Here is a 25,157-nt window from a genome sequence, read left to right as displayed (position 1 = left end):
AGACACGATGTAGGTATAGTGCCAAGCCACGACATTGTTGTGTAGAACGTGGTATTAACTTGAAACAGGCTCACCAATCCAGAGACCAAGTACAGCCCCTTTCCACCAGTGTGGCTGCCGGATCGCCAATGGCCGAGTAAAACACTGACGAGGCCTCCTCGGTGGCTCTCGACTGATCTGAGGGATGGAAATCAAGCCCTGGTAAACGTAAGTAAGCCCTATGTTTACCGTCTGCTTCTTTTTGTTTTATTATTAGGACATACGGGCTCGACTGATGGAAGATGCAGCCCATGGACGGCGATGCCAAGTTGCGCTACTTTGAGATGCTGTTGAGGCTCGGCTACAAGGAGATTGAGGTCTCGTACCCGTCAGCGTCGCAGACCGAGTTTGACTTTACAAGGCGGCTTATCACGACTGGCGCAATCCCGGAGGACGTCACCATCCAGGTGATGGCGCCGTGCCGGGAGGACCTGATCCTGACGACGATCGAGGCCGTGCGCGGGGCCAAGAAGATCATTGTACATATCCACATGTCCACGTCGGCCTGCTTCCGCGAGGTCGTCTTCAAAAAGTCCAAGGGCGAGATGCTGGCGCGCGCGGTGCGGTGCGCACAGCTTGTCCGCGAGGCCACGCGGCTCTCGCCGGGCGCGGAGACGCGCCAGACCGAGTGGACGCTCGAGTTCACGCCCGAGAACTTCCAGGACACGTCGCTGGACTTTGCACTCGAGATCTGCGAGGCCGCCAAGGCGGTGTGGCGTCCGACCCGGGACAACCCCATCATATTCAACCTGGCCGCCACCGTCGAGGGCTGTCTGTTCGGCAACGGCGAGCGGACAGGAAACGTGGACCTGGTCACGCTCGGCATGAACCTGTACACGCAGGACCTCGGGCGCGAGCACCAGGCCATCATCCGCATCAACGCGCAGAGCGGCAAGGGGGGCATCGGGTGGCTCGCCAAGAATGTGCTAGGCGGCGTCGAGCTGCCGCGAGGCCTGGAGATCGCCTTCACGCGCGTGGTCAAGAGCCACGCCGACGCCACCGGGGGCGAGATCACGCACGCTGTCCTCGAAGGCTTGTTCCAGAGGGAATACATGTCCCTGGGGGCCTCTCAGATCGCGACAGTGCGTTGTGATCACACGATGGAGGACAGCAGTGTCCAAGTGGACGCTGCCGTCGCCGTGGGCGGCGTCCAGCACCATCTTCGTGGCGCGGGGCCCGACCTCATCAGCAGCATCGTGCAAGCCGTACAGCGGTCAACCCTGACCGAGACTGGATTTTCCACACGGCATCACTCCATCCAGAAGCAGCAAGGTCAGGAAGAGGACAAGCACGCCGTCTTCGTTGAGTTGGGTGAGGTCGACGCCCATGGCTGCTGGGGCGTGGGGATGCACGACAGTGTGGCATGGGCTTCTTTGGCTGCTGTAAGTCTTCAACTCTCCATCAACTTCGGCACTCTCTGCATTGATCTCACGGTTATCCAGGTTCTCTGCGCCGTCGGAAAAGCACAAAATGACTCCAGCCGCGCAACGACTCCCCATTCAACAAGTCCGGGATCAGGCAAAGGGTCGGATGATCAATGGACGTGTGTCTGTAGTCTTGGCTGTGACGGGGCTTAGCAAGTTGGACGACCGAGGTAGAACGGTATAATCTGTTTCAAGCCGCATAACCAGCAGAAGGAGATGCCCTACAACGTTATCAATGACTTAGATGAGGAAGCCATGATTCCTATTTTCTCTCTACAATAGTGTCCAGTTATATCTCAAAGTGCACTCTTTACATTGCTTGAATTAATGTTGGTCTGGTGCTCGGCTCAAAAAAAGCCCAACAAGGTCTACAGCACTCATACTACCAATATTGGCCTTCTCGAGAAGCATAACAACCCTACGCGTCTCCCAGAAGGTAGAAGGGTGAGATTTATAGCGGACTTGGGAAGGTAGACTCGGTAAACGCTCTTGCAGCTAACCATTTCGGCGCTCGGATCCACCCGCCGGTCGAGAAAATCACCAAGGAATATTATGAGCCTAAAGAAGAAATGCTGTGGCCGGATATTATCGGGTGCCCCGGTGCACATGCATCGCGAACTCCATCAGTTTGTGCTAATAACCCGGTCCGAATTCGGACTGTAGAGTAGGATCTCGGTGAATCCTTTAGATTTCATTGCTCTTAGGCTTGTGAGCCCCTAGCGACATTAAGAGGCAGCGCGATGCTGACTTGTGGTCTCTTTTGTGGCCACCTGCATCCCCTTATACAATAAACGAGTAATTGTTTCAAACATGGTACTGAATTCTATGAGTTACAGAGAGGGGCCGGGCTTCCAATACCCTACGCCCTCGTTATCGCGTACCCTTGGGCAGCTCATTGACAAGCAGGCTGAACAACGCGGCGAACACGTGGCTCTGGTTTCCGCCTGGCAAAACGCAAGCCTGACATACCAGCAGCTACTCAACTCTTGCAGGAGCATTTCAGGGCGTCTATTACGGCATGGGGTGCGTCCCGGTGACCGCATTGTTGTGCTGGCTGGCAACTCGGTTGAGTATGCGCAGCTGTTCTTTGCCGTGGGAGCTATTGGGGCCGTCTTCAGCATTATTAACCCAACATTGGAGCCTGATGAGGTCATTGAGGCGGTCGAATTTCTGTGTATGTCTTCCTTCTCACTTGCTCGTATTCACAAACCAGATTGGTCTCCTGTGTTATCGCATGTGGACTTACACAGCTCACATGCATGCAGAACCAAAGTGCATCTTCATAGCAGACAGGATTGGAAACCGCAAGAATGCCAGCGTTTTGGGTGATTTGGTCAGAGTAAGACAGCAACCAACGTGTTTTGTTCAGTTGGGCACCACAACAGCGACTGACGGTGTACTGACCTGGGATGAATTCCTGCACGACGCCGGAGATAGCCGCGGTGGTGATGATCTCCTGGCTCGGTATTGGGCCACCTGCTCCCCAGATACCACCGTCTGCATCCAGTTCACGAGCGGTATACCACCGGCCCACCTCGTGGGCAACGCCGTCCTCGTGGGCCAGCGACTCGGGTACACGCCGTCAGACGTCGTCTGCTCGACGACCCCCCTGTTCCACTGCTTCGCGCTGGTCTGCGGCCTCATCGCGACAGTCGCGTACGGGGCCACCGTCGTCCTACCCTCGGACGTGTTCCTGGCCGGCGCGACGTTGCAGGTCCTCTCCGAACGCAAGTGCACCGTCATCTACTCTGTCGCCACCATGCTGCAGGCCATGCTGGACCACCCGGACGCCGGAACCCACAGGCCTGGGATGTCCCTGAGAACCGGCATCGTGGCCGGCTCGGCCCTGACCTCGGACCTGGTCGGGAGGCTGGCCGCCGAGTTGGGCCTCGGGGGGCTCACGTACGGCTACGGCATGACGGAGGCCTCCTGCATCGTCTTCATGACGGACCCGAAGCAGGACCGCCTCACGGACGACTTCTCCTCAGTAGGAACCCTGCTTCCCTGCTTGGCCGCGCGGGTTGTTGACGAGCATCTGAGTACTGTGCCTGTGGGCAGTGCGGGAGAACTCCTCGTATCGGGGCATTCCGTGTTCCAGGGATACTACAAAAATCCTCTCAAAACTGACGATACCATTGTGAGGGATGCTCAAGGGCGACATTGGCTTCGAACGGGAGATTTGGTGTCGATTGACGATGCCGGGAGGTGCACCATAGTCGGGCGAGTGAAAGATATGATCAAGAGGGGTAAGTCGTACCACAATGATGCCGTTGCCAAATCCGTCCATGAGATGACTTACACATAATAGGCGGCGAGAATATCTTCCCACGCGACGTGGAGGCGGTTCTGGAGCAGCATCCCGAGATCCACGCCGCGGCGGTTGTCGGGATACCAGATGCCTTAGGGTACTGGGGAGAGGTTGTTGGCGTCTTCATCCAGCGCGCCTGCGGCTCGAATTGTAAGCCCGAGTCAAAATCTGTGGAGCGCCAGGGAGGCTTGGGCAAGAAGGAGCTGAAGCGTTGGCTCCGCGGCCGCATAGCGACCCACAAGGTGCCTGAGTATTTCTTTTGGATTGGTGAAGGAGGCGGTGTTCCTGATGAGCTGCCGACCAACCACAGTGGGAAGATGGTAAAGTCAGAGCTGCGGGCTACAGCAACAGCCCTTTCGAAGTCAAAGGGTTTTCAAAACGTAGAGTAGAATGAAGAATTCAAAATAAGAGTGTTGTTTTAACGGCCCTGCAGACTGAATGTAGCCAGGTAGAACGTGTAGCTGGCATATGCGTCTTTGTATGTAAGCTTTTCTTGTCAGGTATCTTATAGTATCTTATCTTTATAATTTCCGTTGAGCTATCTGAGCCCTTTCGCCTTAGTGAACCACCCTTGTGTGGCCTTCCTATTGTCTGTCACGGCACATGGTCTCTTACTAACAGGCATCTGCACTATCATAAGTAGACAAGTTCAAATGGCTCATACAATCAGATAAACTTCAAGGCTAAATTCATGTTGATCTCTAGTATACCTAGGTATTTGTGTCCAGCTTGTACTCAAGCTACTTGTGGTGTGGTCTCTTTAACAAAGGGGGAAAATTGGGGTGCACATAAATTCCGTCGACAGTCTACATGCAACCGGCTGTACACAACCCTGTGAAAGAAATGGGCTTCAACTCCTCATTGCCGCTTCGCAGAAAAGTATTGCTGCTTGACCTCATCGCCGCCCTGCCACTTGACACCATTATCCCACGCCTCAGACTGATACTGAACGAGTTCCGACGACACCTCCCACTTACCCTCGGGCGCGGTCGCCCACAGCTGGGCCATTGTGTCCTCGGAATGGTGGAACAAGGACCACCCCAGGGCGTTGGTCGTGGTGACACCGCCCTTCTCGGTTGTGGCCATGTGGCGCCCAAAGACCAGCGAGCCGGGCCCCGGGCGCAGCAGGCGCACCAGCTGTGCGACGATGGCCTGCTGCTGCTCGAAGCTGAACAGGTGCAGGAAGGAGCCGACAAAGATGATGTCCACGCGCCCGCGCAGCTCCGAGAGGAAGCCGGGGTCGAAGACGTCCCCCGTGAGGAACCGGGCGCGCAGGCTGCCCCTGTCGCCAAAGAGCTCGTAGCCCAGCTCCATGAAGCGGCGCTCCGTGTCGACGCCCACCAGGTTTTCCGACGGCGCCCCGTCGTGCACCAGCTTCCGGAGGTCCTGTCCGGCGCAGCAGCCCAGGTCCAGGAAGGTCTCGCCGGCGCGCACGCGCGAGAGCACCTCGCCGTACGCGGGCGATAGGCAGGCTGGGAAGTCGAGGAAGCGGAAGACCCCGATGCATGGGTAAGGCATGCTGTGCCGGCCTTGGTTAGCCACAGTGCTGGGCTCATCATGATCCTCTGGAGATAAGGCAGGGGGAGGAGGAGGAGCAGGCGGCGGCGGCGGCAGCAGCAGCAGCAGCAGCAGCAGCAGCAGCAGCACCAAAGCACTTACATTTCCCAAGCTTGGTCCCGAACACGATGGATGTGATCCAGCATCCTGTTCTCGGGAATGCCCGAATACTCCCTCAGGACCTCTCGTGCGATCTTGGGGACGTGGCTAAGAGTGTTTTGGTACCAGGCCACATCTCGGGATGCTGTTTTCATGCCATTTGTCCAGTCTACAGACTTGGGGTCGACAGCCGGGCTGGCAGCATCCACGGCGGTAACAGTATCAACGGCCAATGTATCGTCTCTGGTTCAAGAAAAGAATAACGAAGATGCGCGGCAAAAATTGTTTGCTTCTCACTCTTCCCATCCCCCCTCCCTTACATCCCACATGTTCGGTGGCGGTCCTTCTTGTGTTGTTCCGGGCGTTGCGAAGCCGGCTGCTTGCTCCAGCTGTCGTCCAAAGTTTGGAATTAATATGCCGCGCCTTCTGCATGTTGTGGTTTTTGGTCCGGAAGGATTCTCGGGGAGCATCTCGTGCGGGTCTACCTGGGAGACTCCTACGGGATTTTATCATGGTGTTTTTGGGATCGTGCGATGCCTTCGCGCTCGTACGACGCGGAACCCCGTTCTGCAGGTATGGCCAGTTCTTGAAAGACCGTCTGCGAGCTTCCTGGCCGAGATTGCAGTCAGTGCTCGACAAAAAAGCAAACAAGATGAAGCATATAGCTTGATAAGGTAGCTATGCAGGGTGTTTGGTGAGACACCGACCTTGCTGGCAGAGCCTGTTGCCCGTGATCCATCTGATGTATCATAAGCGTCCTGCAACGCCTGGGGACTGCTTTGCTCGGCGTCGGCAATTTCGCTCCCGAGCCCCTACCAACACAAGTTCTCATAGTTTCTATCTAACCTGCATCGGTAGATCAACCACCGAATCCCTGGATGCTGCCCAGCTCTGGGCATCTCACAGGACTTTCTAATTTTTAGCCTACTGTATTCTCTTTCCACTGTTATTGGCACTGTATTTCTTCAGACGCTGGGTCTTGAGCGTTTACCACTGTATGAAGGCGCCACGTACATTTTATATGTATGGGGATTAAAAACGAAACCACCACTAATTTTTAGCCTAAGGTGCCTACAGTGCGAATTTATGTATATATAAAACTGGGGAAAAGAAGCACTATCTAGATAAGGTGCTATTCAGCGCCACTTGCGTGTCTCATGCAGGTTTAGAAATCACGCCATAGAATCCTCCAGCCAGGTAGAGTCTACACACGTGTGGTGGGCCCAAAAGCCCAACGCAACAGCCGCCTTACTCCCGGAGGTTTGATTACAGACTGACTAACCCATGCACCAATAAACCACAACATTTGACACATATATCTATAGTATGATAACACTGCTGAGACTGGATCCTGCTGTTAGCCCTACATTACACCGTGCACATACTACTGCTACTACTACTACTACTACTAGGACAACCACAACAGGAGATAATGTGCTCGCCCATGGACCACAAGCCTCGCGTTTCCCGCAGGCAGAAGATCCCGGGCAACCTGGTCAACAACTGGAAGAGCTCGGCGCCGCGGGGCGCGAAGCCGCTGGTCCGGAGGCCCAGGACGGCCTGCGATCGGTGCCGCACCGCGAAGGTCAGGTGCTACGGGAACGGGCAGCACGACTGTGACCGCTGCGCCAGCCGGGGGCTTCCCTGCAGGTACATAGAGCCGCCTCGGCCACTCAGCCCTGCGTCCTTGGGCATCCCTTCGGCCCTCGTCGACGCGGGGAACCCGGAAGACAGCCACAGCCAGATGGACTTTGGCGCCGACCACCTCAGTGATGGTCAGTCCGCGAGTGACAGCGCCGCACTGCAGCAGCTGCTGGGGTCCTCGGTGGACCCGTCCAGCATCGACCACGAGCAGACAGACAGCCCAGAGCATCAGCAGCAGCATCAGCAGCAGCAGCAACAGATGGACTGGAGCGCGGTGGACCCGGCACTTGACTGGACGATAGGGATGAGCCCCGTAGCGGGTCTCGACCTGCCTGGGGGGTTTTCCAGCGACTCGACGACGCCACCCGACTCGATGGGCGGCTCCGCCACCAACATGGGCATCACAACCCCTACATCGGGACAGCAGGCATCCTTGTCGAGCCTCGGCCTCCTACCTGTCATCACCAGCACCAACGCCGCCGACCTCTCATGGCAGAGCCAGCTGTTGTCACCGCAGGGCTGCCAGTGCCGCTCGGGGCTTGCGCTGCTCATCCCCAACGCCAGGGCGGCGCTGCAGAAAAGGCGCCTCGACAGTGTCCTCCAGGTGACGAGCGACATAGTCCAGCAGTGCCAGGGCATGGTCACGTGTAAAAACTGCAGGGTTAACTGTACCGACCTGATCTGCATCATGGCCGTGTTCCAGGAGGCGGACGTCTGCTTCGACTACATTGCCAAGGGCGACATCGACAGCTCGATCAGCGTGAGCGTGGGGTTCTATGACATGGCGGCGGACGGCCGGGACGCCATGCAGTGGAGGCAGATGCTGGTGATGCAGCTGTGGAGGCGGGCCAACAAGCTGCTGGACTCGATCAGCGCGAGCGGCCAGGCCATGCTGAGGGACCTGGACCCAGACTGCCGGCTGAGGAGGCTCAACATCAATTACCTACAGGCTGTCATTGAGAACTCGAGGGACAACTTCAGCCGTGTAATGAAAGAATTCCAGGAACCTAAAAACGGCGAAGACGAGAGGGAGGAGACTGACTAGTAAGAGGGAGGAGATTATACATAGTATTAACCTATGGCAACAACTGTTCCTGTCCTAAACCGTGCTAGATCTTCGAAGCAAACCGTTGCGGCCTTGGATCTCCCGCAGCCACCCCCCGATCCTCCTCGCAACGCCCCCCGCGCTCTCCTCCCAGGGCGTGCCCCGGCCAGCCACGATATCAGGGTGGTGGATATGGACCACTTTGGGTGTGGCGGCTGGAATATGGCGAGATAGGCCAGCCAGAAGGGCACGTGGGCCAGGATCCATGCCTTGCGGGCCAGCCTGAACAGAGAGCGGAGGGGCTGGTAGGAGAGACAAGTGGAACCTGAGGGTATCGTGACGGGGATGTGCCCTGCATGCATGTTTGTGTGTGTGTCGTGTGAGGGGGCGGGATGTCGACCGAGTCTTGATTGTAGGTCAAGCACTAATGTATCTTGTATTCTGTTCCTCCCGAGTTCGGACGCAGGAGCGGTTGCGTTGCGTAGAGATATTGTCGCCGTACGATGGTTGAATCCTTCCGGCTTATACGGAGCATTGTATACTTAAGTACCTATTCAGGAATATCTCAATCTCAGAGTGCGAGTGCATCTCTTTATAGAGTATAGTGTAGTAAAGTGTACCTAGGTAGTTAATACGCATTCTTCACAGAAGCAGTCTAGCAAATATGACGGCAGAAGAAGTCCTGCTGAGCGAAATCACCACCCGCCGCCGGAGCTTAGGCTGCCGATGTCGCCAGCGTCGTGCGAGGGGTGTGGGCAAAGGCCGTGGGCATCGACGAGTCCGAGTTGCCCGAGGACACGCCCATCGGCAACTTCACCGACAGCATTACGCTCATGCGCGTGCGCGCCGATATCAAGCGTGCCGTGGGCGTGGCGCCGTCCATGGTCGAGATCCTGGGCGCCCAAAATATCACCGCACTGGTCAGGCTTGCCGAGGTAAAGAACCCGGCTGCCGCACTGTCAGCCCCCCCAAGCCGTGAGGGCTACATGTTCATGTATGGCTACGTCGTCAAGGCCGCGGACAAGGACAAGCAGGCCCTGCGGCGCGCCATCGAGGCCTCCCTGCTCCACCACAGGGTGCTGGCCTCGTTCCTGGTGTCGGACCCGGCGATGCTGGACGGGGACACCTTCGGCACGCTCGACGAGTTTAGGGAGGTCACACGGGAGGCGGCCGACATCGTGAGGTGGCTTGTTGACGACCGGAACTCGGACAAGCCTGTCGGTGGGGCAATGCGGTCGTAGGCGGGGCCAGGAACGGAGGAACTCTAGGGCAGACAGTCTGATGTTACTTCTACTACGAGGGCCTGCATGGGAGAAGACTAAGACATAGAACGTAGATCGTAGTTGAGATATTCAAACGAGGCCGAAGAACAGACCTAGCCCTTCATCATCTTCGACTTTATCATCCAATCTGGTAAGTCGTACTTATCCTGCTTCATCCACTCGGTTTCAATCCGGAGGTAGTGCACGTGAAGATGACGAGCTATTCTGATTGCGTCCTGAAAGGTCTGGCACAGCACAATACTACAGCTCTTCAAGCCATCCCTCAATCGACTCGGCTATAGTACATGCCGGTGTCCATTCTCAAGCCCGCCTATCTATCTGAATACTGTCTAGGTACGACTCCTTCCCGGGGTTTACACAAAACCTGAGTCTGAGAGCTCAACCATCTTGAACGAGTTTCTCTTACGGCTATAAGTATATATATTCATATGCTTTGTCTTTGTCCAGCGGAACCCTCTTTAGACCACATTAGAGATGTTTAGATTACAAAGTAACAAAAGATATTATGATAGAAACCGATCTAATAACATACAATAAAGCCACGGTTGCGATATAGCCGCGACTGTCATGCCATTAGCACAGGAATACGTCCAACATGGCGCCAAAGCCCTAAGCAGCAGCCGCAGCGCCGCCTCCGAACAGCTTCACCCTCTTCATGAACAGGCTCAGCACCGCGGTCAGGCCGCCAGCCACGATGACCAAGATATAGACCTTACTCATGGCCAAGATAATCGCATCCAGGACCTGCGACCTGACGTCCGGCTCCAGGGTGTCCAGGAAGCCGCTCGTCGAGCCCTGGATGGCGAGACCGATGGTCTCGGACGGCACATCCGGCAGGATGGCCTGGATTGCCGACCGCGCATCGTTGAGGAAGAGGGTGTTGGCGATGGCAAGCGAGATGCAGATGCCGAGGAACTGGCCCAGCATGACGAGGCCGACGGCGGCGGGGACGTCCTGCGGCGCCACGACCGCCTGCGCCACCGACAGCGACGCCTGCAGCCACATGCCCACGCCAGCCCCGAGGACCACCGTGTAGCCGTAGATGCGGCTGGCCGAGGTGCTGGCCCGCACCGTGTACATGAGCGCGGCGCCCGCCAGGGCGAGGAGGCCGCCGGCCGTGAACCACGGCGTGTAGTAGCCCAGCCTGCCCATGAGGCTGCCGTTGGCGATGATGAGGACCACCATGACCACGATGAAGGGGAGCAGGCGGACGCCGGCGTCGAGCGCCGAGTCGCCCCGCGTGAACTGGAAAAAGGTCGGGACAAAGTAGATGGGCACGAAGGCCGAGGCGCCGGCCGACGCGCAGCAGGCCACGAGGATGAGCACGGTCGGGTTGTTGAAGATCTGCACCGGCAGGATGCGGCGGGCCACGGTGGTGAGGACGGTCTGGACCTGCTGCGCGGCGAGGAGGACGAACAGGACCCCCGCGGCGCAGAAACACCCAATCACCTCGCCGGACCTCCAGGGGTAGATGACACCGCCCCAGTTGACGGCGAGGATGAGGCAGACCAGGCCGCCCATGAGGAGGATGTTTCCGACGTAGTCGATCTCCGCATACCGCCTGCGCAGGGAGACGCCCGGCCGGGGGTCGGCGTGGTTGGGCAGGAGGAAGATGTACGCAGGAGCAGCAGGGACGGCGACGAGGAGGTTGATGTAGAAGGCCCAGCGCCAGCCGACAGAGGAGATGCTGAACGCGCCCCCGATAACGGGGCCAAGGACGATCCCGAGGCCCCAGGTGAGCCCGGTGAGGCTGACGTAGAAGGGCCGCTCTTTCATGGTCGTGGTGGTCGCAATGAGCGTCATGACGCCCATGTAGATGCCGGCGCCGCCCACACCAGCGATGGCACGGCCGACGATGAGCGCGTCGATGTTGGGCGCCCCGCCGCAGAGGGCGGAGCCGACCTCGAAGAGGACCACGCAGGTCAGGTAGAAGGTCTTGGCGTTGAACTGGCCGTATAGCCGGCCCCATGGCATCACGAAGGCGGTGGCCGGCATGACCAGGCCGTTGCTGAGCCACGAGAGCTTTTCTATCGCGCCCCACTCGGCAATAATGCTAGACTGGATGTCGGCCACGACGGTGCAGTCGAATGCGTAGAGGAAGATGGACGAGAGGAGGGCGGCGCACGAGAAGGCCCACTTGAGACCATGTATGTTGCGCGGAGAGGGCTCTGGGGCTGTATCCGCCTTGTTGCCTTCTTCAACATCTTGATCCTGCTTCTCGAGGACATTGTGGTCAGACGAGACCTGGTCGGACGGGGGGTCCGATTCGGGGCTTCCTCTGTCCGCCATTTCGTCAAACAGGTCGAGCTCAGGGGAGCAGGCTAGATGCGTATTGAGGTTGTCACTCGGTTGAGGCCGCCGCTTGGAAACTCCGGGAGCGAGTGTTCAATGTTGAACGGAGAAGAGACCGCTATAGCAAGACGGTAAATATCAGTAATGATTCCGTGAGCCTTTGCTACAATCGGGTCCTCTGGCGCCTCATTTCAACGCCAGACGTGTCTCTGCCGCACACATCTTATAAACGACGCGAAATTCAGCCATTCGCAACCACAGATTACCCAAGTAGGCAAGTGGACCCCCGAGCCCTGTGGGTCAATCATTATTAATCACCATGCGGCCCCCAGATTGGTACGGCCTGGTGTTGTGAATGGGACAGGCAGAACAGGCTCGTCCTGACGCGGGAATTTCATTTCCAGATTAGGCAATTCATATTCCGAAACTCAATTATATGTACATCCTCAGAGTCTTGTAGGTGACGGCCTGTAGGTATCGCAGCTGTGACGCAGCGGTTGAATTGATGGTATTGAAACCAGTTCTATCCCTAACATGCTTCGCTGCAAACGAGAATTACGCAATTCGCCTCCATCTGATCTTCATATCTTGATCAGGACGCATAGCACCGGAACCGCAGTATTACGTTGATATACTTGGCTCTTGTTATTGCCGCGAATAGATCTGAGAACTCACTCCCAATAGCTCTTTTGAACACCATCTTTGTGTAAAGCAATTCCTCAAGGAAGGGGAGGGGGAGAATGCCTTACTTGTAAATCGTCTAAAAATCACATTATAATCCCCGAAATTTAGTGGCTTTCTCAGTCTTAGGTCAGCCTCATTGCCCCGGATTTGCGGTCTTGCACCGATGTGGAAACGCGGGGGCGGTGGCGCAATTCCGAGCCGGAAGATATGCCGCTGTCTGTGACAAGCGAAGTGATGCCCCCCCCTGGCTAAATTCGCATGTACGCACGTGCCATACAATTTTTTTCACTCCCTCTAAAACTAGTCTTTTCTTAATAACTCTCTAATTAACTAACTAAAAATTATATAAAAAATATATTTATAATCCTTATTTTAAATTCTATAAGGTTATATTTTTAAAATATTTATTTAAATAAGTTTTTATATATTTTAATAAAATCTAAAAGTTAAATAATTAAATATTTTAAAAATATACTCTTATTAAGTTTTAAATAAAAATCTTAAAAGTACTCTTCTTATAATTTTAAATAAAGATTTAAAAAAGTTTTATAAATATTTATATATATATTAATAAAATTTTATTTTTAATTAAATAAATATTTAAAAATTATATTTTTATATAGTTTTTAATATGAATTATAAATATAATTTTTATATATTTTTTAGGTATATAATAAAGGAGTTATTGAAAGAAAACTACTTTAGAAAGAGAATAAAGAAATTTGTGTGGCACGTGCGTACATGCGAATTTAGCCAGGGGGGGGCATCACTTCGCTTGTCACAGACAGCGGCGACCCGATATTCCCGGTCGCCGGTCTCGATATATTGAGCCGGCAGTTGGCACAGCCAAACCTACCCCCTGGCATATCTCGTAAATGCCACCATGAATCTGTTTCTGACCCAGATCCCTCGCCGGCCGGCCGGCGCTATTCGAGCAGCGTCGGTCATGACCTGCCGACGAAAGCTCACAAACTCAGGCTCGCGCCCCCTCGCCTCGATCCAGCAGCAGGCCACAACACCAAGTACGCCCAACAGGGCACCGCCCACCGCAGTCCAGTCCCTCGGCAAGACCAAATCAGGCCGCGACTTGCGCATACGCAGCTACCCACGCTTCGCCACCCTCGCGGAGGAGCGGCAATACCGCAAGGAGCACCTCGCAGCCGCCTTCCGGGTGTTCGCAGACCGCGGCTACGACGAAGGGGTTGCAGGCCACATCTCCGTGCGCGACCCGATTCTCACAGACCACTTCTGGCTGAACCCCCTCTCCGCACACTTCAGCCAGATCCGCGTGTCAGATCTGATCCTGGTCGACGAGGACGGTGCCATTGTCGAGGGCGACGAGCCGATCAACACCGCGGCCTTCACAATCCACAGCGCCATCCACAAGGGCCGCCCAGACGTCCATGCGGCGTGCCATGCGCATAGCGTCCACGGAAAGGCGTTTAGTGCCTTTGGGCGGGAGCTGGAGATGATCACGCAGGACTCCCTGCGGTTCTATCGGAGCCACGCTGTGTATCGGCATTTTGGGGGCGTGGTCGTTGATGCGGACGAGGGAGCGAGGATTGCGGCTGCGTTAGGGAACGGCAAGGCTGTCATATTGCAAAATCACGGGCTCCTGACTGTGGGTCAGAGTGTTGATGAGGCTGCCTTTTGGTTCATGTCACTGGACCGGACTTGTCAGGCGCAACTGTTGGCGGATGCGGCTGCTGCGGCTGGGTATGAGAAGGTTCTGATCGATGAGGACGAGTGTAAATTCTCGGCGCAGAGCGTGGGCGGGCCGGAGAAGGGGTGGCTGGCCTTCCAGCCGTATTACGACGAGATGCTGGCCAAGACGAAGGGGGACTTCCTGAAGTGAGGCTGTGCCACTGCCCATGAAGAGCTGGATGAACGATGTACTCACCTGGGCAGCGAGATATGGCTCGTTATGTTCATCGAGTCAGATCCATGGCATAGATTATTTCATAATCTTTGTCCCCCGGTATCTAGGTGGTACAACTGTCCGCCAGTTTGATAAGAAGCACTTGACTTGTTTGCCGCCCTTAAGTAGTTTCGTTTCTAATCCCCGTACATATAAAACGTATACGGTGCCTTCATACAGTGTTAAACGCTCAAGACCAAGCATTTAAAAAAGCACAGTGCCAATAAAAGTATAGAGACAATACAGCACGTTTGTGGGCATGTGGCATCAGTTCGCCCCCGAGGTCATTAAAGACTGACCACACACGCCAAAATTTCGCAACCAAATCACTGCGCCAGGCATACTTAGGTAGTGCAGTTCAGGGGGCAAGTATCAAAGACGGAAATCATCGACCCAGGAACTGGCGGCGGAAAGTCTAGAATAAAATTGATATTTCCTGACTATGGCCGTCACGTAGTCCCAGCGAGCTGGGCCCTCGCCCCACCCCCATCTCTTTCCAGCATTCACGCCGCGTCACATATCCCATAAGTTGCCTGACACCCTGAAATCGGAGAACAGTAGATATCCGAGGAGCCACAGTAACCGAACTGGGAACAGCACTGCCCATATTGCCACCCGATACACGACTTGTTGTTTCCGCACGTGCCGTCCGTAGTTGTGCTCTGGCCCGGCGGGAGACCCGGCGTCGGGCTGGCGCTCGCGCTGCTGCTGCTGCTAGAGCTGGTGCTTGTCGTCCCCGATGTCGTCGTGGCTGTTGACGTAGAGGATGGGCTGCTCGTCGACAGCGAAGATGTCGTTGATGTTGAGCCGGGTGGCGGGGAGGATCCCTCGCAAAGGCCGTACTGGGCCTGACACCCTGAGACCGGGGAGCAGTACACGTCCGAGTCGCCGCAGTAACCGAACTGGGAACAGCACTGCCCGAAGGACCACCCCAGGCAGGACTTGTTGTTGCCACATGTGCCGTCGGGGGTGGTGCTCTGGCCAGGTGGCAGGCCGACAGTTGGGCTTGCAGTGGCACTGCTGCTGCTGCTGCTGCTGCTGCTACTGCTACTGCTCGTGGTGCTGCTGCTGGTCGTTACAGTTGTCGACGAAGTGGTCGTAGTTACCGTGGATGACGATGAGCTGGTTGTTGTCGTCGTTGCAGAGGTGGTCGTAGTGATTGAACCTTCACAGACACCGTAGGCCGGCTGACATCCCGCGATGTTGGAGCAGTACATGTCCGATGAGCCACAGAAGCCCCATTGCGAGCAGCAGAGGTTGTTTGAGCACCGCGCACCATTGGCTGCTGCACCGCATTGCGCGGCGGTTCCCTGGCGTCGCGAGAGGGTGAAGTTGAATGTCTTGCCCCCGTCCAGGACGCCGTTGTAACCCCGGCCTAGCCCAGGTGCCACGTCCGGAGTGTCGATGACGGAGGCGGCTCCTCGTCCGAAGAAGAGCAGTCCTGCCAGCGCGTTTGCGAGACTCGGCCAATGCATCTTGGCTTTGATAGCAGACTTCGGTGTGTGGTTCCTGGCTTGCAGAGTTCAAGCTGCTAATGTTCATCATGATCAGCGGAGGACCCTAGATTTTTTATATTGACCAGAATATGCCTGGGCCAATCCGGACGACACTCGAAATTCGGCTCGGGTATTCGGGCTGAATGGGTAGATACCGCGTGCACCCGCAGCTTTTCGGTGCCCAGAACACCAAATCACCCGGGGACATGTATATCTGGCCTCCAGAGGTCGGATGCTAATTGTAAAGACCTATTTACCGGGTGAAGGGAAGGTGCAAAGATTATATCGAGACTTGGCTGTGCAGAAAACGATCCGCAGGTACCGAATGGAGAATGCTGTGTGGCCTATGGCGCATGCATTTATATTGCAGGATAAATTGGGCTCTCCAAATCGAGGTAGCACTGTCCGTGGCTCATGATTGATAGCTACGACGACAGCATGTTATCAACAACATGCCAAGCATATCACACCAAAAATAACTTTTGTATGACCTACCAAGCCTGGACACTGTAGATAACTCTTGGAAACCCCAGGTATCAAGTGGATGTCAATGTGGCACGAGATGTTGGCCGGGGTCTCGGGCCCGGCGGCCGGTTTCGCCTACTCGGCCGGATTTCTGGGGTGCTAGGAGTCCATGGATATTTCCAAATCTGTGCCTACCAGGTGACCATACTACATATTACTAGACTCAAGTGGATCGCATATTCACTTCATAGGAGACGAGTAAGCCGACGTTAAAGTAACGATACGGTACTTATACACTGCTAGGAATAACCAATAGGTAGATTGGTTATTATGGTCTTTTGGCCGGATGGTAGAGCGTGTGGCTAGCAGTCACACCTACTATTGCAATAACCAATCTAAGGGCGTAGGTTCAAGCCCCCACATTCGAAAGTCTTATTCGGTCTATAATTGCACTACCAGGAAGGTAGTGTTTACTCTAAAAGCGGCTTAATTAAATAACCTATACCGTTTAAGATTTTCAGGCCTCCTATAAGTACACAAGCCGACTCAGCGACGCACTATTTAGAAACCACTCAGACCCTCTCTCTCTATATACCTAAAGCTCTATAGAAGGCCTTAGAGGAGGGTAGTAACGGTACAGTACTTATACACTACTAGAAATAACCAATAAGTAGATTAGTTATTATAGTCTTTTAGCCGGATGGTAGAGCGTGTGGCTAGCAGTCACGCCTACTATTGCAGTTGACTAATTATGGGAAGAGATCATGTGTATCCGGCATACCAGCGGCTTGTATTTATTACGCTGTTTACGTTGATCTTTATACATTTATGAGAGATGGCCCCGCTAAAACTCTGGTACATACAGGTACACGTCAGTGGCACGAGGAGCCGGGGGAGAAGACAATGATTTGCGTGACGCAACATATGACCGCTGTCACGGTCGGGCGACGAACCTTTATACTTGTGAAGTATATGGCCATTAAATAAGCATCCCTGGTCTCCCAAAGCTCTCACCCGGGCAGGCCGGCATTGGTAGGGGAACTTCGAACAGTTGAAGTCAGCCAGGCATTGACTCTGAAAAGAGCCAGTTAAACGCAGATGGCAGGTGCATCCGTTGTTTCACATTGTAATAGTTGAAGTCAATGGCGTCAAGGAAGTGGCTTGAGATAGGAATATGGCTACCCAAAAACTCCATCAACCTACCACTCAGCCTCTTCTCGGCGCTCGTGGCAGGCCAAAGCTTTCTCTAGCAATATTTTACCGCAGGCCAGTGCCAGGCCAGGTATCGAAATGCTCACCACGCCTCCTCCTTTGGCGGAGATGAATAGAGCGGTTGTGTGACTGACCGCTGATAGGTGATTGACTGGAAGCCCTTTTATTCACTCAGCTATAAGATGGACAGGCCTTTCATGACTAGATGCCTGACCAGAGCCGGCCAATATTGGACGTAAGATGAGTGTCAGTATTTAAAAGCGGTCTCAAGGGCTACTAAGTACCAGACCTCTATCGTTCTCACAGCTGTGAAAATACCACAACGCCAAGCCTCGTTCAACAACGAGCTGTGAGGACCCAATACTGGGATTCGAAATCCCATACCATACTGGCAACAGCGAGGTCTTCTGATGTCTGACCCCGTAGGAGCTTCCCGCACAAGCCCCCCCAAGACTTCATGAGTTAATCTTGGAAGTGTCTGACTTCGTCTTGATACCAGAATGCCCCCGGAAACCACGCAGGCCAACTGCAGCCACGAGGCATGCGAGGCATGCGAGGCATGCGAGGCATGCGAGGCCTCATGACAAATACTGATCACTTGAAAGCGGAATCGGACGAGGAACTTCGCGACGTGGTGCATCAGACATGCATCATGGAGGAGACAGCCAGAGAGCTCGTCGACATCATCAGCAATTGGCGCGCCAGAGCCCATTGGCAAGTGCAGGATGCCGATGCAGTTGCCTGGGAATTACGGGGTGCGCTTGCCCACGCCAGACAGAGACTTGAAAGTGAGATCAATACGCATGGCGAGACCAACCTGGGACGTCGTGGATGGCAGGTGCATCTGGACCACGAAGTCAGGCGTGCGGAAGAGGGGTGCGAGCGTGCGCAGGCTATGCTTGACAGATATGTGCTCAGGGCGCAGGCCAGAGATGTTCTTGGCACGGCCGCAATAGCTGCGGTGCAACAAGAGCAGGCCCTGTGCAGCATGGAGGCTCTGCAGAGAATTCGAGAGAAACCGGTCACTTGGTATTAGTATTCAAGGTACAACAATGGGGCCCTGGGGCCAACACAGCCTTCAAGATCATTTTGCTGTATGCTCTACAGTATATTGCGCAGCCCCGGTGTACAAACAGTGCCTCATCAGGAAGAATGACGGGTTGAAACTGAGTTCTGGCTCTATGAACTTGAAGTCCCCAGAGTGCTCGTCCAAGCCCGTGCGGGCGAACAAGCAATAAGCAGCACTTGAGCAACTGCCAGTGTGACCGACAGGTGTGGGACTTGGCAATTGCTTGTTCCTGCCACCAGTTGACTGCAGGCCTACAATACCTTCCGACAACTGTCGGTCCCAACCCATGCATGGCGACTTCAAGGTATGAAGGCTGGTGGAAAGTGCCAGCCTGCTAATGCTGTTGTTGCTGTTGCCAACCTCGGAAGGCGCCTACAGCCTTCCCAAGGATCCTGCATAAGTAAGTAGGTCTCCCTCGTCCAGGACTGGCAAAACGGCATTGGATCTCATCCGAGTTCACACTGAATCAATCTCACACTGTACCACCATCACCACCACTCATCCACAGTCCACCTCGCAAGCAACGGCACCCAAGAGGACAGCCTGAGAACCAGCAACATACGAAAGCAACAACAACCCAACAAGTACAACGGCGACAGGATGGACAAATCCGTGGGTGGGCCCGCAGTATGATGTCGCTGTATTTGCCGGGTGTCTGACCTTTGCTTGTCAACAGGGTGATGCACCTGCGGCCGACCAGGCTGGCCAGCAGGAGGAACTGGCCGCCGCTAGAGCACGATTCCACAACCTGGTCGACACTGGCGCCGACCGCGAGACAGTCAAGGCGGAGTTTGACAGCTTCATGGCACTGCAGAACAGGAACGCCATGGACCTCATGCTGAAGAAGAGCCTGGCCCTGACGGGCCTGACGGAGATGCTTCACCAACTCAAGCTCGCTGAGAAAATGCTTCAGGAGGTCAGTTTAGGCGGGGCCGGGTCTCCTGAGGGCAGCGGCGGCGATGCACAGCAGGACGAGGTGGACGGCGGAGCCTCTGCATCGAAGGGTCAAGCCGAGGAGGAGCCAAAGGAGAAGGCCTAGGGTCTTCTCACACAAGTATTTCTAGTCACCGACCTGGGGTCACTTCAAAGCCCCTTTTCTTACACTCTGTCCTCGCACACAATCGACCCGTCTGCAGCAATTGGAGCCTCGGATCATAGCCCAGCCATCACCACTGGCAGCAACAAAGAGGGCACCTGGGTCCGAACGGAGTATCACCAATCCTTAGGGGCCTGGCAATTGTTATCACTTGGTGGCACAGACATTACTAGTACCTCGGTTTTAGTCCGGATCGTGTTGAGGGCAACAGTCACTCGTGATGGAGGGCTTGAGAGATGCGGTATAGCAGTATAACTCTTAGATAGGACTGTCAATGAACTGGCTGAATGCAGTGTGGCTTGGGTGGCTTGGCAGTGTGGAAATTTCGAGCGAGTTCCGAGACCCTTCAGCACTTATATGAGGCCCAAACTCTATTGCGGGCAATGTCTTGCAATTGCGTCATCGGCTCCCCCAGAATGCTGCAAACTGTTAGATCCCGCCCCAGTGGTCGAAGCGGTTCCTGGTGACCTCCCCCGGGCCAGGACTAGTGCTGGAGGCAGTAGAGGACCCTGGGCCTTGGCCTGGGCACTGACCAGACTGTGCCCCACCTGGGGGCAGCAGCAGTGAGTGACATCTGGAGCGAGTGACCTGGGGCCAGCAAGGAAAAAGCTTGACCGTGGGCGTCACTCCTACTCCGTGCTCCGTACTGACCTGACTGACCGTTTGCCCGTCCCGTCCCGTGCCATCCCAGCCCAAACCCCAACATTTCAGTCTTTTCTCACACTCACTCATTCACTTCACTCGCTCACTCAGCTTGCTCAAGCCTGCACCACCTTCCACACCGTCGCACCGTCGCCGTCTCAGCAACGATCGAGGCCACGACAGCACCAACAGCCAATTGCCTACAATGTGAGAGCAACGAGGGCCTCACACGCGAAATGGTATAGCTTTTTTGGTCGCAGGTGCAGGAAAGAGAGCAGAGAGAGCAGAGGTCTCACCTTATTCTTATTAGTCCCAGACACAATCTCACCTTGGCCGCTCGTTGACATCATAACTCCCATTCCAGCCCGCCAGCACGCCAGCATGTCTTCGTACAGGGACATCCCCGAGGAGGTCCTCAACCGCCTCAACAGCATCTCCGGGTCCTTCAACCCCAGGGACGACGACCAGGAGAGGGTCGCCGCCGTCGTGGCAGAGCACCTGCCCGACGGCTACACCGCCGCCTTCGACGGCTTTGACGGCCCCGGAGACGGCCCCGCCGAGCCAGCCCCCTCGTCCTCCCTCCTCCCCGAGGACGCCGTCGACGACTCGGACGCCGCCCATGCCGAGTCGTCCCTCCTGCTCCAGGGCGGCGACATCCACCGCGACCTGTTCAAGATCCCCGCCCAGCCCCCCGGCATCCAGCGCGCCATGACCTTCTCCCACCCCGTGCGCACCGAGTCGCCCGCCGCCGACGAGCTGACCGCAGGCGACATCAACCAGATCCAGGGCTTCCGCAGGCACCACGTCCTGCAGAAGCAGAGGACCCAGCGCCCGCGTGGCTTCCAGGGCGGCACCAGCATGCCCATCACCCGCAGCTTTGTCGAGTTCCTCGACCTCTACGGCGCCTTTGCCGGCGAGGACCTGGCCGACTCGGACGACGAGGGCGTCACCGACGAGGAGGCCACCCCCTCCGAGCACGCCGTCGACGGGCACGACGACGACGCCGCCAACGCCAACGCCAACGAGGCCACCCCGCTCGTCCGCCGCCGCCCGCACCACGTCCGCCGCAAGTCGTCGCGCGTGCTGCGGCGCCAGGGCGACGCCGGCACCACAAAGACCTTCCTGACCCTCCTCAAGGCCTTTGTCGGCACCGGCATCATGTTCCTGCCCAAGGCCTTCTACAACGGCGGCATCCTCTTCTCGTCCGTCTGCCTCGTCTCCGTCGCCGCCATCTCCATGTGGGCCTTCCACCTGCTGCTCAGGTGCCGCACCTCGTGCGGCGGGTCCTACGGCGAGATCGGCGAGGCCATCGCCGGGCCGTGGATGCGCAACGTCATCCTGACCAGCATCACCCTCTCGCAGCTCGGCTTCGTCTGCACCGGCCTCGTCTTTGTCGCCGACAACTGGTTCAGCTTCCTGGCCGCCGTCACGGGCGGCGCCAACCCCCTCGGCATCAAGGCCCTGATCGCCCTGCAGGCCCTGCTGCTCATCCCCCTGAGCTTCATCCGCAACATCTCCAAGCTCGGCGCCGCCGCCACCCTCGCCGACGCCTTCATCCTCATCGGGCTCTGCTACATCTGGCAGTACGACATCTCCCACCTCGCCGCCCGCGGCATGAGCCCCACCGTCGAGCTCTTCAACCCCGGCGCATACACCCTCACCATCGGCGCCTCCATCTTCACCTTCGAGGGCATCGGCCTCATCATCCCCATCCACGCCTCGATGCGCCAGCCCGACAAGTTCGAGTACCTGCTCGGCCTGGTCATGCTCATCATCACGGCCATCTTCACGTCGGTCGGCGCCCTGTGCTACGCCACCTTTGGCGACCAGACGCAGATCGAGGTCATCAACAACTTCCCGCAGTCGTCGCGGCTCGTCAACGCCGTCCAGTTCCTCTACGCCCTCGCGGTGCTCATCGGCAACCCGGTCCAGCTGTTCCCCGCCATGCGCATCCTCGAGGGCCGCCTGTTTGGCCACCGCAGCGGCAAGAAGGACCTGCTGACCAAGTGGAAGAAGAACGCCTTCCGCACCGCCCTCGTCGTCATCTGCTGCGCCATCAGCATCGGCGGCAGCACCAACCTCGACCGCTTCGTCGCCCTCATCGGCAGCGTCGCCTGCGTCCCGCTCGTCTATGTCTACCCGGCCTTCCTGCACTACAGGGCCGTCGCGTCCACGGCGGGGGAGAAGATCGGCGACGTGGTCCTGATGGTGCTGGGGGTCGTGGGCATGTTTTACACGACGGCTATCACCATCTCGAGCAGTTTTGCGTGAGGTTGTGTGGGGTGATTGAGGAGGAGTGGTTCATAAGCATGGCATGGGGGGATGGGAGACGCGGAGGGTTAGAGACGGCAGGGCGATGGCAACACAGTACTGCATGGCCAGGTGCATTTTGTTACGCAAATGACAGCTGGAAGACGCTGGGGAACACGAATCGAGCCGGCGCTTGGGTCTGGGGAGAAGAGGGGTGGTGCATACGAGATAAAATGGGGTTTCCGGCCACAGAGAAAGAGAGAGAGAGAGAGAGAGATAAAAGGGGGGAAAGAGGTGTCAGGCGAGAGCAGCATATCATTGGTTTGGACGTTTGGGCATATGTGTATGATTTTCAGGCATTGTCTGTTGGCTATTTTCCTTCTGGTTCGGGTCTGAGATAGCGTTTGTATACGGATTCTGTGCATAGGCAATGGGCAGGTAGGAAGGTAGCTGGGTGTCTATTTCAGCAATCTACCTGGGATCCCATTTCAGATACCCGTTTTTCGCCCCCGTGAAGCCTTATGCCAGCCAGAATACAAGGAAGGACAAGCGGACCCGCACGAGTCACAGACCATCCATACCATAACCATAGACAAGGTCAAGGACAAGGCAAGCTAGTCCCTCCCGGGATCAACATCATACTCCACGTCCGTCCTGATGACATACTTGGCCGTGGGCCTGTCCTCCCGCATCACACCGGTCCCCTCGTGCAGCAGGCTGCCCTCGGTCTCGCCGTGCGGGAACATGGCCACGCTGCCCTGGATGGGCCTGACGGGGTACGCGTTGAGGGTCCCCTCGCGCGACGACGGCAGGAAGAAGGTGGTCTCGCCGGCCGAGAAGTCGTCGTTGAGGTACACCAGGAAGGTGAAGAGCGAGGACTGCCTTGCGCCGGGCGGGCTGGCGTCGTACTGGTACGTGTCGTCGGGGAGGATGCCCGAGGGGGGCCAGGCGCCGTCTGGGCGGGGGTGTCAGCATGCCGGAGGACAGCAGAGGGTAAAAGACGACGAGATGGGAGAGGGACAAGACCCTGGTGACCTACCAATATGCGCGCGGTACTCGGCACCGGGGACATAGCGATAGACCCGGAACCTCCGGTTCAGCCCGCGGACCTTGCGGCCGCCAACCCGACCCGGGACGAACGGCTCCACCCGGGCCCAGAGCCCGCGGCAGAACTCCTCATCAACAACCCAGTAGAAGTTGTGCGCGAGCACGCTGTTCTCGGCACCGTCCCCGCCGGGCCGCAACGGCGCGTCGGGCGCGAAGCCGACGCCCTCGGCCGCGCCGATGATGCGCTCGCACTCGTCCGGGGACAGGACGTCGCGCAGGAGGTGCAGGCCCGGGACCGTCGGGTGGGAGTGGTGGGCCGTGGCGGGGGCGGCGGGCGACGAGGGCGGCGCGAGGGCGACGGCGCCGTCGGTCGAGGCGTAGACGGTCGCGGGGTGCCTGTTGGGCGGGTTGCGCTGCGGGCCGGGCACGGTCTGGACCACGCGGAACCTCGAGCGCAGCCCCGCCGGCATCGAGGCCGCCAGGGTCCCGTCGAGCACCGAGGCGTAGGTCATCCGGCGCGGGGGGCCTCGGCCGGGCCCGCGGAGGTCCCACGCCGGGCGCACCGACAGCGTGCCCGCCGGCTGGGGTGGCGACACGTCGGGTGCTGCTGCTGCTGCTGCTGCTGCTGCGCTGTCGTCGGCTGGTGGCGGCGGCGAGGAGTGGTCCACCGGCCCCGTGACCCGCAGGATGGCGTCCAGCACCCTGAGCGTCTCGGCCTGGGCCCCGGTGCGCGCCCCGCGGCCCTCGCGCTGCTCGGCCAGCCCGCTGATGACGTCCAGGTCGCGGACCCAGCGGCACAGGGCGCCCAGCTTGGGCACCTGCTGGCGGATGCGCATCTCGGCCAGCAGGACGCGGGCCTCGGTGTGGCCGCCGTCGGCGAGGGCGCCGCTGATGCGGGAGGTGAGGTTCGCGTCGGCGTTGGCGTTGAAGCCGGTGGTGCAGGCCCTGCGGAACTCGAACACGGCGGCCCGCAGGTCCCTGCAGGCCTTGGACTTGATCAGGCCCGGGTTCTCGACGAGCGCCCGCAGCGTGTCGACCGTCACCTCGAGGTCCTCCTCCGGCACGACGGTGCTCAGGAGCCTGGGCTCGAAGGTCCCAGCCGCGGCCCCGACTGTCGGCAGGACTGGGGCCGGTGCCTGCGAGGCCGGCTCCGTCCTGGCCCTCTTCGCCGCGCCGGCTTGCTGCTGCTGCTGCTGCGCCTTGCGCTTCTGCTTGGACTTGGACATGGCCGGTGGTGGACTGCCCCGGTGCGTATAGGTAGGACTCCTGGTGTAGGTGTAAGATGGCCAGACGGGGTTGATTGGCCTGTTTGATGGTGGAGTGGCTGCTTGTCCTGCTTGTCCTTGTCAGTCGAGGCGAATTTGCGGCGGTTGCAGGTGGCGGTTGATATCACGTGACATGGGCGGTCGGATCTCCTGAGGTGGCGAAGACGGCAAGGAGGGGAAAGGAGGTGTGTTTATAATTCAGCAGCCATCTGAACTAATTCATTGGATCATTGGATCATAGACCGCGGCTGATTGGACCGTCGTCGACGACAGTATCAAAGGTTGTTGGCGGTTCACATGTACTTCACTCGACCCTACGATT

At 57.1% G+C, this 25,157-nt stretch overlaps 11 protein-coding genes across 11 annotated transcripts; 7 read left to right on the top strand and 4 right to left on the bottom strand.

Annotated features, from left to right (window-relative positions):
* Positions 1 to 290: 290 nt before the first annotated feature.
* KVR01_011935 (uncharacterized protein) lies at positions 291 to 1,616 on the top strand (the record flags this gene model as incomplete). Its single annotated transcript, XM_044792392.1, has 1 exon — positions 291 to 1,616. One exon carries the CDS (start codon positions 291 to 293, stop codon positions 1,614 to 1,616), a length of 1,326 nt encoding a protein of 441 aa, XP_044639016.1.
* Positions 1,617 to 2,273: 657 nt separating this feature from the next.
* Positions 2,274 to 4,160, top strand: KVR01_012076 (uncharacterized protein; the record flags this gene model as incomplete). Its single annotated transcript, XM_044785210.1, has 3 exons — positions 2,274 to 2,637; positions 2,714 to 3,709; positions 3,772 to 4,160. The coding sequence occupies 3 exons, from the start codon at positions 2,274 to 2,276 to the stop codon at positions 4,158 to 4,160; spliced, it is 1,749 nt and encodes a 582-aa protein (XP_044639157.1).
* Positions 4,161 to 4,493: 333 nt separating this feature from the next.
* Positions 4,494 to 5,981, bottom strand: KVR01_011909 (uncharacterized protein). Its single transcript, XM_044791586.1, has 2 exons — positions 5,431 to 5,981; positions 4,494 to 5,290 (listed from the first exon to the last, which is right to left on the bottom strand). The coding sequence occupies exons 1-2, from the start codon at positions 5,580 to 5,582 to the stop codon at positions 4,630 to 4,632; spliced, it is 813 nt and encodes a 270-aa protein (XP_044638990.1). The 5' UTR covers positions 5,583 to 5,981; the 3' UTR covers positions 4,494 to 4,629.
* Positions 5,982 to 6,839: 858 nt separating this feature from the next.
* KVR01_011825 (uncharacterized protein) lies at positions 6,840 to 8,116 on the top strand (the record flags this gene model as incomplete). The annotated part of the gene is made up of 1 exon (XM_044784626.1): positions 6,840 to 8,116. Exon 1 carries the CDS (start codon positions 6,860 to 6,862, stop codon positions 8,114 to 8,116), a length of 1,257 nt encoding a protein of 418 aa, XP_044638906.1. The 5' UTR covers positions 6,840 to 6,859.
* A 664-nt stretch (positions 8,117 to 8,780) lies between these two features.
* Positions 8,781 to 9,357, top strand: KVR01_011873 (uncharacterized protein; the record flags this gene model as incomplete). Its single annotated transcript, XM_044793720.1, has 2 exons — positions 8,781 to 8,795; positions 8,836 to 9,357. 2 exons carry the CDS (start codon positions 8,781 to 8,783, stop codon positions 9,355 to 9,357), a joined length of 537 nt encoding a protein of 178 aa, XP_044638954.1.
* Positions 9,358 to 10,008: 651 nt separating this feature from the next.
* Positions 10,009 to 11,688, bottom strand: KVR01_011831 (uncharacterized protein; the record flags this gene model as incomplete). The annotated part of the gene is made up of 1 exon (XM_044792158.1): positions 10,009 to 11,688. The coding sequence occupies one exon, from the start codon at positions 11,686 to 11,688 to the stop codon at positions 10,009 to 10,011; it is 1,680 nt and encodes a 559-aa protein (XP_044638912.1).
* Positions 11,689 to 13,179: 1,491 nt separating this feature from the next.
* On the top strand, positions 13,180 to 14,426 carry KVR01_011923 (uncharacterized protein). Its single transcript, XM_044785702.1, has one exon. The coding sequence runs from the start codon at positions 13,259 to 13,261 to the stop codon at positions 14,228 to 14,230; it is 972 nt and encodes a 323-aa protein (XP_044639004.1). The 5' UTR covers positions 13,180 to 13,258; the 3' UTR covers positions 14,231 to 14,426.
* Positions 14,427 to 15,007: 581 nt separating this feature from the next.
* KVR01_011987 (uncharacterized protein) lies at positions 15,008 to 15,768 on the bottom strand (the record flags this gene model as incomplete). Its single annotated transcript, XM_044792366.1, has 2 exons — positions 15,008 to 15,149; positions 15,221 to 15,768. The coding sequence occupies 2 exons, from the start codon at positions 15,766 to 15,768 to the stop codon at positions 15,008 to 15,010; spliced, it is 690 nt and encodes a 229-aa protein (XP_044639068.1).
* Positions 15,769 to 18,841: 3,073 nt separating this feature from the next.
* On the top strand, positions 18,842 to 19,574 carry KVR01_011846 (uncharacterized protein; the record flags this gene model as incomplete). The annotated part of the gene is made up of 3 exons (XM_044784144.1): positions 18,842 to 18,935; positions 19,044 to 19,147; positions 19,212 to 19,574. The coding sequence occupies 3 exons, from the start codon at positions 18,842 to 18,844 to the stop codon at positions 19,572 to 19,574; spliced, it is 561 nt and encodes a 186-aa protein (XP_044638927.1).
* Positions 19,575 to 20,042: 468 nt separating this feature from the next.
* Positions 20,043 to 24,935, bottom strand: KVR01_011944 (uncharacterized protein). The gene is made up of 2 exons (XM_044787385.1): positions 23,563 to 24,935; positions 20,043 to 23,478 (listed from the first exon to the last, which is right to left on the bottom strand). The coding sequence occupies exons 1-2, from the start codon at positions 24,794 to 24,796 to the stop codon at positions 23,138 to 23,140; spliced, it is 1,575 nt and encodes a 524-aa protein (XP_044639025.1). The 5' UTR covers positions 24,797 to 24,935; the 3' UTR covers positions 20,043 to 23,137.
* KVR01_011986 (uncharacterized protein) lies at positions 20,655 to 22,544 on the top strand (the record flags this gene model as incomplete). The annotated part of the gene is made up of 1 exon (XM_044785129.1): positions 20,655 to 22,544. One exon carries the CDS (start codon positions 20,655 to 20,657, stop codon positions 22,542 to 22,544), a length of 1,890 nt encoding a protein of 629 aa, XP_044639067.1.
* Positions 24,936 to 25,157: the final 222 nt, after the last annotated feature.

Source organism: Diaporthe batatas, assembly GCF_019321695.1.
Source record: "Diaporthe batatas strain CRI 302-4 chromosome Unknown Contig00017, whole genome shotgun sequence".
Lineage (NCBI taxonomy): Eukaryota > Fungi > Ascomycota > Sordariomycetes > Diaporthales > Diaporthaceae > Diaporthe > Diaporthe batatas.
Note: the sequence above shows the minus strand (reverse complement) of the source record. Positions and strands in the feature narration are given on the sequence as shown.

Coding starts and splice junctions, on each gene's coding strand:
- KVR01_011909 (XM_044791586.1), bottom strand. CDS start 5,582: ATGAAAACAGCATCCCGAGATGTGGCCTGGTACCAAAACACTCTTAGC. Junction 5,291..5,430: donor CGGGACCAAGCTTGGGAAAT/GTAAGTGCTTTG, acceptor AGGCCGGCACAG/CATGCCTTACCCATGCATCG.
- KVR01_011923 (XM_044785702.1), top strand. CDS start 13,259: ATGAATCTGTTTCTGACCCAGATCCCTCGCCGGCCGGCCGGCGCTATT.
- KVR01_011944 (XM_044787385.1), bottom strand. CDS start 24,796: ATGTCCAAGTCCAAGCAGAAGCGCAAGGCGCAGCAGCAGCAGCAGCAA. Junction 23,479..23,562: donor CGAGTACCGCGCGCATATTG/GTAGGTCACCAG, acceptor ACCCCCGCCCAG/ACGGCGCCTGGCCCCCCTCG.